This window comes from Elephas maximus, chromosome 13 (genome assembly GCF_024166365.1).
Source record: "Elephas maximus indicus isolate mEleMax1 chromosome 13, mEleMax1 primary haplotype, whole genome shotgun sequence".
Taxonomy (NCBI): domain Eukaryota; kingdom Metazoa; phylum Chordata; class Mammalia; order Proboscidea; family Elephantidae; genus Elephas; species Elephas maximus.
In genome coordinates, this window is record NC_064831.1 from 62522763 (window position 1) to 62534798 (window position 12036).

At 49.3% G+C, this 12036-nt stretch overlaps 2 protein-coding genes across 16 annotated transcripts in view; both read right to left on the reverse strand.

Moving 5' to 3' along the window:
• PKM (pyruvate kinase M1/2) overlaps window positions 1-3143 on the reverse strand; it is a 31773-nt gene extending 28630 nt beyond the window's left edge. The window contains exon 1 of one of the 3 annotated variants that reach the window (XM_049905395.1): window positions 3003-3143. Coding sequence is in view for 1 of the 3 variants with exons in the window: in XM_049905393.1 (XP_049761350.1) it covers window positions 1785-1864 (80 nt within the window). In the remaining 2 variants the exon portion in view is untranslated. Of the gene's footprint in view, window positions 1-1784; window positions 1958-3002 lie in introns of those variants that run through there. The other 2 variants (XM_049905394.1, XM_049905393.1) reach the window with 2 other exon arrangements.
• A 6188-nt stretch (window positions 3144-9331) lies between these two features.
• PARP6 (poly(ADP-ribose) polymerase family member 6) overlaps window positions 9332-12036 on the reverse strand; it is a 30303-nt gene continuing 27598 nt past the window's right edge. For 5 of the 13 annotated variants that reach the window (XM_049905380.1, XM_049905377.1, XM_049905376.1 and 2 more), the window contains one exon: window positions 9335-11859. In XM_049905380.1, coding sequence (XP_049761337.1) covers window positions 11757-11859 — 103 coding nt within the window. In that variant the 3' untranslated portion in view covers window positions 9335-11756. Of the gene's footprint in view, window positions 11860-12036 lie in introns of all 13 variants that reach the window. The other 8 variants (XM_049905383.1, XM_049905386.1, XM_049905384.1 and 5 more) reach the window with 4 other exon arrangements.

The window sequence follows — 12036 nt, forward strand, 5'->3', positions numbered from 1 at the left end:
CCATGCTCAGCAATGCAGGTGCAGACTGCCACTCTGCACTTAAGCTCTTTGGGTAGTACGGAGGGGGCCCAGGGCCCTGGACCAATCATTTTTCACTTAGTGAGACATTTTATGCGGGGGAAACACATGCTTCATTATCTGACTCTTTGAAAGGGGACTTTTTAAACCTGCAAAGACCGCAATGCAGTTTCCCCACTCACCCAATGAGGAGAATTCTCTCGAAAGCTGAGAAGTTGAGAGGTTGAGTCATCTTCCCTACTGTGCCTCCACCAACACACAGACCTGGTAATGGGTTACATACCCTTCCTCCTCAGAACAGCCCCAGTGCATACCCATCAGCATCCTCAGGCAACCGGAGGGCAAATTATTTGCTAACAATGGTGCAGCAGGGGTGGGGGTGGGGGGGTCCCAACCTAGGCCCTCCTCTGATCACACCCTCAGTATGGCCAACAGGCTATGTATGCCCCCAGCCTCCACTCCTACCCTCACACTTGTCAGCCTATCTAGCAAATCCTAGAACCCTACCTGCAGGGGCTGGCAGGTAAGGAGAGCTGGGATCTAATGATTTCAGTCTTGGTGTTGCAAGTTTGTTTCTATTCTTACAGCCAACCACCAAAGGCTGAAATCATCCCCCTCCTAGCCTTCCTTTGTCTAGAGGTTGCCATTCTCAGAAGACCAAAGAGTCCCAGTTGCAAGTGAAGATTTGCAAAGTAACATTATTAGTTACTTTGTAAGCACTATCCCAGCATCCCTCAGGGGACTGGTTTCCAAGTGATGTCTGCTGCAGTAAAACCTACAAAGGTTGGAACCTGCTTAAAGCAGAAACCTGTCACTGAAGGAAAACTCAAATATTTTCCACTAATAGCGATGGAAAAACACCCTTTCAAAGGTGGAAAACTTTAGAGACCCGGGAAAACAAGGCAGCCAAGTCGATTCTGGCTCGCAAAGGTTTCACTGTATTTAGAGCCTAACTGTATGTGTTTGGGGATGACTGGGATATGGTGAATCAAGAAGTTCAACACTTATGCTCAAGCATCAATTAGGTAGTAATTGTGCTCAGTGACCAAAAGAGTACAAGCATTTGAAGACATTTCTTCTGGACATCTCACCAGAGATTAGATTCTGGCAAATGCAACTTGTGGGGCACCTACTACGTCCTAGACACTGCACCAAGTATTCAATATATAAACATGAAGGTGTGTGTAGAGACCAATCCATTCGACAATCATGAGGAAAATATTACCTCCAGTTTATGCGTGGAAAACTGGTCCTTTGGCCATCTCAGTATATTAATGAGTCAAGTATCTGCCCATCATGCCTGTACCTGAACTCTTAGGTTCATTTTACCCATACTGAAGGAGATCAACCTCCTGAGTTTGGACAATATGGATAAGAAGGCAAGAGATGCCGCTCCACGACTGAGTCTTTAACCTTCAGACTAGAAGGTGCTTTCCCTGCTCCTTCAAACCCAGTGTGAATGCCACCTTGTGAGGCCTCCTGCCCACCCCCAGTCTCCACGCCCACAGCAGGAAGCTGGTGCCTTCCTCACAGCACTTACCAGTCATAAGTTACTTTCATTCTATAAACAGATCGGCAGCTCAGCGGGCTCAGCTCCCTCCTCCTTGCACATCTCCTTGCACACCAAACCCCTCCCCAAAGCAGCCCTTGGCACTAGAGTTTTTATTGTGCGACCATCACGAAGGGCGTCAAGCTCTAAGGAAGGTTTCCCTCCCCTACCTCGTAACCTGCTCCCGGACCCACCCGGGACCTCCGCGTTCTACAACCTGGGCACATTTGTTAAGAAACGTGAAGCAGAGGCAAGAAATCCCGTGCCGCCAACGCAAGGAGACCACGCCGAAGCCATCTGGCAGCTTCTCCGGCTGGAGGTCAGGCTCCGCCAGGAAACGCTAGCCGTCCAGCGGGGTAGGGCCCGGGAGCGGGGCCGCTACTTGCAGCCTGGCCGCGGAGGGATGGAGTCGCGTGACTTCTTCGAAGAGGCGTAGTGTCGCGCTGCCACCCTGCAGGGTCTCCGCATGGTCCGCGGCCAGCGCGGGAATAGCCGACAAAACAGGAACTCGCCACAGGCGAAGTCAGCCCTTCTCCCCCGCTGCCGGGAAGGCCAAGGGTTATGTAACCCCGTAGCTGCGCCCGGGGCCGCTGTAGCATCCCCCTGGGCGCATAGATGACAGCCCTATCTATTCGCACACCACGAACTTGGGGTGGTGACTCACTGCCCGACCTCCCGCCACGGACCGGGGCCAAGGGCTCCACCAGGGCCGGAAGCTGCTGGTGGGCCTGGGAGGCCGGGATGGAGAAAAGGGCAGGACCGAGAAGGACCCAGGAGAGGCGGGCGGATCCGACCAGAGGCAGGGGGAGGGGCCGGGGCGGCAGAGAGGGCGGGAGAAGGATGCAGGGGTGCGGACGTGACCGGGGTGGAGGGGGAGGGGCGGCACGGGGGCGAAAGGGGGAAGTGGTAGGTGAACAGGGGACGGGGCGCGAGGAGAGCAGATGGAACTGGAAGGGAGGAGGGTGCGGGGATGCGAAGCAGAGACAGAGTTTCAAGGAGAAGTCACAACGAAAGCATCAGAAGGAAGGTGAAAAGGACAAGTTGGAAACGAGGGGGCGATTGGGACTAGTGTTAAAGGGAAGGAGGCCAGCATAGGACCAGACCGGGGCGGAGGAGGAGGGAAGTGAAGATGCGATCAGACTGGGAGGGAGCAAGGCACGGGAGGAGAGGATGGAACCAGATTGAGCAGGAAGGGAGATGGAGCGGAGGATGGGGCCGGCATGGGGGACGCTAGGGGCTGGCTCTGCCATCCGAATTTGGAAGGAACGGAAGCTGGGGGCGTTGAGGAGCCGGCCCTCGGGGCGAGCAGCCTTTCTCCTCTCCCTGACCCAGCCGGGTCCCAGATGCCCAGGACCCTGCGCCATCCCCACATGGATGCCCTGAGGGGCGGGCGGGCCCGACGCGGAGAAGGATGGCCGGGCCTCCCCCCGCTCACCTCCGGCGTGGTCCGGCTCGGGCTGCGCTGCGAACTCACGGTCGACCTGCAGGCTCGGGGTGCGCCGCTCCTCTGCCGGAATCAGGCGCCCCAGCCTCAAGGTTATCCCGGTGCTGGGCTGCAATCCCTCCGCGCCCGCCCCTCACCCAATCCCGGCCGCCGGCACGCTGGGCCCGCCCCCTGCGTCCTCGCTGGGCGCGGGCACCTTCAGTGAGAAAGGCGGCGGCGGCCGAGCGCGCTGCCAGGTTTCCCTTTTGGGGAGGACTACATTCCGCGGCGGAAGGACACGGGAACAGACGCTCCTCCACTGACACCGTGTGAGGCCAATGGGGAAGCGGCGAGACAGCAGGGCCCGCCCCCGGGGTGCCCCAGACCTCGCTCCCCGACCCCGGGCGCCGCGCCACCTGTGGCCGCCGACTTGGGCTGCTGGGCAGGGGCTCTGCGCTCGGCCCTGGGCTCTGGGCCCTTGGCTCTGGGCGCCGAGCCGTCCTGGCCTACCGCTCCGTACCCAGATTTATAAGTCTTCGGGCCGCGTTTCCCCAGCCCCGCCCCGCGACTCCCCACCTCCGGTGTCCGCCCCAGCGCACACCTTGAAGGCTGAGCGGAACACGAGGTGGGGAGCCCGAGACGGGACCAGAAGCCGGGGTGGAGACTGGAGGGGATGGTCGAGGCCCCGACACACGCGGGAGTGGAGGAAGCGAGAACTGCAGGCCCTTATGGCTATTTTTTGTCCGAGGACCCCGAAACAAGGAAGGACAAATTGGGGTTCAGCGAATACATTAGTGGGGACTGGAATCCTGCAGAATGAGTGCCTGAAGGGTAGAAAGCGAATCCCATAAACCAAACCCACTGCCATGCAGTGATCCGCATAGACAGTATTAGGGCAGAACTGACCATCGGAAGTATCAGGTCTGAACGGTACAGCCGATAATCTCTATGCAGGAGTCAGCACTCGTTTTCAACTTAGTCGTCCATTTAAAGTAATATTATTGGAGCTTTTCCTACTTCTTTAAAAAAAGGCATTTTCCAGTTTCTCAATGACAACCAACAACCAGGCGATGACAGCAGCTAGCACTGAAACAGCTGCCCATTTTTGCCTCATTCAGGGAAATTTTGAAAGCAGATGCGATGTTGCCCTACTCAAAATAGTGAACTGTTCTCTCAGATTCCTTCTTTCCTTTTCCTGGAAAATGAGACCAAAGGGTGTGACCTGCTCAGGCAGGCGCTTTGCCTGCAGCTGAGTCACAGGTGTTGCTTCTGCTTCCCTGTTAGCTGGATAAGCTGGGAAAGAGAAAGTGACAGCCTGAAAGTAGTTTCTGTTTGAGGGGAGAGAAAATCTTTTCATTTCTTCTGTAAGCCTTTCTGGTCTCCTTAGTTATAAGCAGGAAATAAACGCTTGATTATTAAGGTGTGAGAAGACCTGAAGTTGGGGCAGGAGCCAAGCCCGACCAGGGAGTCAGAGTCCTCCCTATTGGAGAAAGGGAATGGCATAAACGGACCTCTCGACTTGACAGCACTGGGTTTCTTGGGTCTGCCTCTGAGCAGAGGATGAACCACAGTCATGGGCAGCACTGGTATGGCAGTGAAATGGTCAATGCTATGGTGCATTTGAAGTTTAAAGTTCTAAATCTGGGTAGGTTCCCCAGATTGAAATGCACATGTATTAAACTGGAGCTCTGGTGGGAAGCTATTGCCCTTCAGTATGGATTGTGATCATCTGGCAGTTATGAAAGTGCTGTCTGTGAAGTTCTGGCAGAGATTAATCAGGATATCCTTGGCTGCATTAGATACACGATGAAAATGTGTCACACTGAGTTTAAGGAAATCACTGCTGTCTTAGTCATCTAGTGCTGCTGCTATAACAGAAATACCACAGTGGATGGGTTTAACAAATACATTTATTTTCTCACAGTATAGGAGGCTAGAAGTCAGAACTCAGGGTGCCAACTCTAGAGAAAGCCTTTTTCTGTCAGCTCTGGAGGAAGGTCCTTATCTCTTCTGAGCTTCTGCTCCTGGGTAGTCTTCAGGCACCTTGGCATCTCTCTTCCACATCGCTGCTTGCTGGCTTGCCTGTTTAATCTCTTTTATATCGCAAAAGAGATTGATTTAAGATACATTCTACACTAACCCTGTGTCATTAACATAACAACACCTACCCATAAAGGAGAAAATATTGAAGTTGTCAAGGATCTCATTTTGCTTGGATCCACAATCAACACTCATGGAAGCGGCAGTCAAGAAACCAAACGATGCATCGCATCTGGGCAAATCTGCTGCAAAAGACGTCTCTAAAGTGTTAAAAAAGCGAAGATGTCACCTTGAGGACTAAGGTGCACCTGATCCAAGCCATGGTATTTTCAATCACCCCATATGCATGCAAAAGCTGGACAATGAATAAGATACATTGAAGAAGAATTGATGCATTTGAATTATGGTACTGGCGTAGAATACTGAATATACCATGGTCTGCCAGCATAACAAACCTGTCTTGGAAGAAGTACAGCCAGAATGCACCTTAGAAGCAAGGATGGTGAGACTTCATCTTACATACTTTGGTCGTTATCTGGAGGGACCAGTCCTTGGAGAAGGACATCATGCTTGGTAAAGTAGAGGGTCAGCAATAAAGAGGAAGAGGAAGACCCTCAACAAGGTGGATTGACCCAGAGGCTGTAACAATGAGCTCAAACTTAGCAACAATTGTAAGGATGGGACAGGACCAGGCAGTGTTTCATTCTGTTGTACATAAATTTGCTATGGGTTCGAACTGACTCAAGGGCACCTAACAACAACAATATCCCTTCCCAAATGGGATTATAACCACAGGTGTAGAAGTTAGGATCTACAGCACATATTTTGGGGGGACACAATTTAATCCATAACAATTGTCATTGATCATTGTCTATTCCTGCAAAGCAGCATGGTGTAGAAGAGCATGGGTTCCATCATCTCCAATTTCAATTCCATTCACTAGCCCTGACCATGCCCTGTATTTTAACATGTAGGAGTCCAGTTCCTTAAAAGTGAAGACAATTCCTGCTTTATAGGGTAGGTCTGATCAGATGATATGAGTGAGTGCAGCACAATGAACAGTAGGTATCCGCCTTCTGTGGGAACTGACTAGTCTTGGAGGGCGGTCCTGGTGATCATTGCCATAGCATCTTTCTGGATTCAAACTTGCCCTTCTGTGGGGCCTTCTCCTGATGCTCGACTCCTTTGGCTCAGTAACAAGTAACCTCAGGGCTATAGGAAACTGTGGGAGAACTGAAGGAGGGCACAGAAGAGACCAGAGGTCAGGCCCCTCACCCTACAGGCAGCCCTTCCACTTTGCTCACTGACCTGGTCAGAATGGGAGAAGAGCTACTAGGCTCAGTGGACTTGGGTGTAAGAGCGAGAATGTAGATTGCCGTGTTACCGGTTGGGAGTCTTGCCACAGAACCACAGAATCTCGAGTCTAATGGTTTAACTCTCTAAGGTCCCTTGGGGGTGCAAGAGTCAGCAAATGATACTGTGACCCAATCCTGAAGCCCAAAGACAAGCTCTGGCTCTGGTAAAGACTGTGAGATTACAGGCTTTCCCATCAATTACATGACCTCTTGTTCCCTGCCTGAAGCAGCACTGTTATCTCTCAGGCCAATACAGAATTCCAGGGCAGCCTACAAGTCCTGAATGTCAGGTTTAAAACATAAATGCTTTTCAGCCTGGATCATATCTACCCTTTCTAGAGCCAGACCATGGCCAGACAGACTTGTGTCTTTATTTTGTGCCTTACTTCGGACTCTCAAGATCTCTTTAAAAAAAAAAAAAAAAACATTGCCATGGAGTCACTCTGACTCATAGGGACCCTATAGGACAGAGTAGAACTGCCCCACAGGGTTTCCAAGGCGCGTCTGGTGGATTCAAACTGCTGACCCTTTGGTTAGCAGCCGAGCTCTTAACCACTATGCCACCAGGACTCCACTGTAGTTGTACAAAATCTTAATTCTGAAGTTTACCCAGACCAATCCTGGAAGATAAAGTTGGCCTTTTGCAGTTACAGATAGAGAACAGTTTGTCTGTGTGGGATAGGAAAGGCTTCCTGATAGGATATCTGAGCACTGAGGCATGGAAGGCTGCTTAAGATACTTCGAGATGGATTTGGGAAGGCCACTCTAGGTGTAAGAAACAGCAAACAAATACTGAATGTTTTCTGAATGTAACTGTGTATCTGGGTTTCCCCAGGCTCCTGAGGAAATGCCGCATCAGCATTTAAAAGCCAGAGAGGAGCAACCTTGAGGAGTCCTCCCTCATTCTAACTGAAGTACTGCCTCAGCCAAGGTGTCACCTTGCTTCCAAGGTGTCAACTGGTGTGACCCCCAGCAATCTTTCTCCAGCCCAGAACTGCCTGGGCTCACTGGACCAAAGCCGCTTTAGGGTGGTCAAATCCTATTCACCAAGCTACTCCCTTGGATGCCCTGTGCTCTCTCTCTCTCTTTTTTTTTTTTCCCCTACAAGTGTAGTCAGAGCACCCACTATCCCAAAACCCACTGCCGTCGAGCACAGGCTCCCTGAAATTTATATGGAACTCTGATCAGACCCTATCCCTAAAAAGTCATCTGCCTGAAGACTATTGCCCTGAGATGCCCCTCAAACCTTGAACTGAAAGTAACGCAAGGTCACCTTGTAGCTAAATAACAGATTGGCTCACAAAATAATGTCACCTATACGTACCGTGCTCCTTTAAAAAAATTACCTATATGAGACCAAACGGTCAACAATTACTTTAAAACAAAGATGACAATGTAAGGGGGCAGGGAAACGACATTAATGGAAACAGACTAGAACGGAAATAATGACAATGTTCACGTACTGTGAAGAATGTAAGCAATGTCACTGAACAATTTGTTGAAATTGTTGAATACGAACCTAAACTGCTGTGTAAACCTTCCCCCAAAACAATATTATTTAAGAAAAAAAGTAATCTGCCTGGGTACACTTTGGCACTTTCTACCCCAAGGACAGGGTGCAGACTGGGAGGATCCTAACACATGGGGCATGGGCTTGGGGGTGAGATGGAGCCTCAATCAAGATTTGAAAGACCAAGAAAGGTATCAGTGAACAATGGAGCAGGTGTCACTATCTCCAGGAACTCCTCCTGATGTAGTTCAATCAAAATCTGCCTTTTACTTGGCACCATACTTTCAGTCTCCACCTTCTGTGTCACTGACTGCCAGCTAATGTGACCCGCTTCTCCTAAGATGGACAGCTAGGTCTAAGGAGACGTTGGTCTCTCTCCCAGGTAAAATAATGTTTGCAGATAATGCTTGAACTTAAAGGGTCCCATCTCTGGCCCCACTGCAGAGGGGTTCTGAGGTATTTTGTGGAAAGTCGTGGGCTTTAAAGGTGCAGATGCCCCTTCAAATAACTGGAACTGGAACCTACTTTATCCCCATCCCTCCTGGGGAAAGGGGGCTCTAGAGGGGATTGTCTGATCCATGAAGCTTCTTTCCCACCACCTCCAAATTGACCCCAGAAACTGAGACACCAAAACCCTTCATTTCAGAATCCATCCTGTGAGAAGCTGGTGAGTAACCAACCAGTGATGATGACTCAGCACCAGACTCTTCTCTCCCCTCCCCATCAGTCAGAATGAAAGGCAGAATCCAGCAGGCTCCTCCTCAATGGATGGCTACATCCTCATCACAAACTGAGTCATGACCGCACCCTGCCTGGATGGAAAATCACCAGGAGAGGAGGGAAGGGGAAGGTTCCACTCCAGTTTTTGCATTCTCAGTCCAGAAATCACAGCCATCTACTCTCCATCTGGAGCTAATTGAGGAAAATAATTCTTTTCCTGATCTGAACCCTAACTAAGCACGTGCAGGTCTAAATGCAGTATGTGAAAGGTACAGCTGGGAGGTCACTGTCAACCTCGGTCTGCAGTTATTTCAAATAGCCCTGGCCTCTATGAAGGATGAACCCCTGCTCAGACCTGGCTTTCACAGGCCCCCACTCCCTCCCTCCAAGGTAGCCAGGCCCGTGGTGGGGGGAGAGACAACCTTCCCTCAAACCCCAACCCAGGCTTTGAAAGAATTCTCTCCAGAGACTCAGGGCCCATCCTCCATGCTTCCTTCCCCTCTTATAGGAATGCTCTGGGTTTTTAATTAGATTTGTTTTACATCATATATGTTTTGAATTTAACATATATTATCTGTGGCTTCTAAACCTCTCAGATCCAAAAAGTCCTGCTTTTCTGTGGAACACTATGAAATGGTGTATTTAATTTTATCACACAATTTTATTGGCATAAAAATGACATTATGTACACACTATTTAAAAAAAAAAAAAAAAAAGACCCATGAGGCTAGCTCAGCTATTTGGGTTTTTCTGGTAATATACAGTATTTGATCATTCCTTCCCTTCTACCATTCACTAGTACTTGCTAAATCAGATGCCATGGATAAAGAAAATTAAAAGAAATGCTTACAATGAGAAAAATCTATTAACAATTCTGAAAACTGAACAACAGTGTTGTTATACCATTTTAGTAGCCAAGCACCTGGGTTCCACTGCTCGAACACCAGTGGGAGCCGAGTTTGAGAACCTCTAGGGAAGGAAAAGAGTGATTAAGAGTTCAGGTTCTAGAACTGGACAGATGTGGTTAAAGTCCAGCACTGCCACTAACCAGCTGTGAGACCTTACACACATTTTTTAAGATCTCTGAAGAAAGCTGATCTTCCAGTTTTGTCATCAGGATGAAATGAAAAATACTTCAAAGGTTTGAAAGGCTATACAGCACAGAACCAGAACAGAGGTTCTGGAGTCAAGTCTGCCGGTCACTCACTAACTGCAGGATGGGAGCAAACTATCCTCTGTGCCTGTTTTCTCACCTGCAAAATGAAAATAATAGTACCTATCTCACAGGCTTGCTGTGTGGATTATAAGTCAATGCATGGAAAGAGCTTACACCTAATGCTGGGCACAGAGTAAACCCTCCAAAATGTTAGCTAATTCTTAAAATACTTGGGATAACCTAGTAAGACTCAAAAATGTTAGCCATTTCTAATACTATTCAGACGGCAGCAAGGGTCAGGAGGCAGGAGTTTTAGTAAGGGTGGGCTTACTTACGAGGTCACTTACATAGTGAAGAGGTATTTCTCCTGGATCTGAAACCAGAAGTACAGCCAGAATGCTCCTTAGAAGCAAGGTTGGCAAGACTTTGTCTCACATACTTTGGGCATGTTAGCCCAGAGGGATCAGTCCCTGGAGAAGGACGTCATGCTTGGTAAAGTACAGGGTCAGTGAAAAAGAGGAAGACCCTCAACAAGATTGACACAGTGGCTACAACAATGGGCTCAAGGATAACGACAACTGTGACGATGGCACAGGACCGGGCAGTGTTTCGTTCTGTTGTACATAGGGCCACTATGAGCTGGAAACGACTCGACAGCACCTAACAACAACAACTGAAACTAGAACAGGGGAAGCAGAGCCCTAGGAGACTCGGAGAGTTGGCATATGCTCGTCCTTTATCAAGAAAGCTGTAAAGAAGTTTAAGGAGCAGATCCTAGGGTGATGGGTCTTGAAATGGTACTTCCATGTTAAGGCAGGTGAGGAGCTAGGAAACAGGGTCAGGTAACCAAGCAGAGAAAGTGTCTCCAAATTGGGGTGAGGGGAATGAGAGACGGTAGGTAGTCTAGGGCAGACTTTGTAAATCAAATGCTACAGAATAAAAATCCTACTTGAAAAGCCAGGATGTGCTTAATGCCTTTTGTATTATATTACTTATATTCTTCATTACTAGTTCATAAAATATGTAGAAATGTCCATCCTGTCTCAGCTATGCTTAGAACTAACTTGAGGTTTTGGGTGCATGGAACACAGCCTGAAAGGCCAGCAAAAGGCTGGCAGTGGGCATTTCAACAGGTAGAGGATGGAACTCAGTGACACGATTAGGTCTCCTAGATACAGCACTGTCTCTCACCTCTAACCAGCAGGACAGGGGCTTTGTTTTACTGTGTTTTGTTTTACTATGGAGGCTCCATTCCTTTAGGGCTTCTTTATTGGTCTCAGGTTAGAGACCAAGCTAACAACAGGTACCAGCTCCCTACTCCTTCCCTTATTCCAAAGGTGTAGCTGGGAGGAGAGCAGGGCCCAGACTGTGAGATAGATACACAGCAAGGGTGACTGGGCAGGTTTTGTGCAGAAAGTGGAGGCCACAAGGAAGAAAATCTGAGCTGCTCTGGCCTCAACGGCCCTTTTAAATCTTGACAAAGAGTCATCAGTGGTATTCCATATCCTTCTCAGTTTGTTTAATTTGTATCAATTTCCCTTTTTAATCTAATTCATTGATAAAAATGCTGACAGACTTGTAGTACACTACACTAGATGGAGTCAGATTTGACATCATCCAACATAACTAGTCCCAAGCCTCAGGATATCACTCTCCCCAGCCCCACCCAGGGGGTTCTTGTAGGTGCTGGGCCAAGGCCAGTCAGACCACAGTGATCATATCCAGTCCACAGCACCTTCCATTTTATTGTTTTATTTACAAACAGGATGAAGTCAACTGGGAAAATCAGGGCTTGGGGGTCAGTCCGGGCCATCCAAATACAGAGCAGTTCCTGGGTCAATCTCTACAATGAGGTCGCCTCTTCTATCCTTTTCCTGCCTCTTAGTAATGGCCTCTCAATTCCTCAAGGCAGCCTCATCTTGAGCCCTTCCAAAAGGGCAGATGGATCCAGGGGACAACAGGGTGGCATGAGGGCTGGGGCCCCCTCAGTTTGTGTAAACCTGAGTTCCGATCACACGCATGATTTCCTTCTGTATCTTGGGGTCCTGAGTATTAATGTTGGCATCGCCCACCTGACCATCTTCATATCTGCCAAGGACAGGGCAAGTGTGAGTGTAAGAGGGACAGCAGTACCAGAACAATGGGAACCAGTACAACTGTATTTGGAGGTGTGCCCCTTCCAGCCCAGAAGTCAAAGCTATTCTGCAGCTCTTTGGGATTGAAGGCACTCTAAACAGACCCCAATCTATACCCACCCCCATCCTC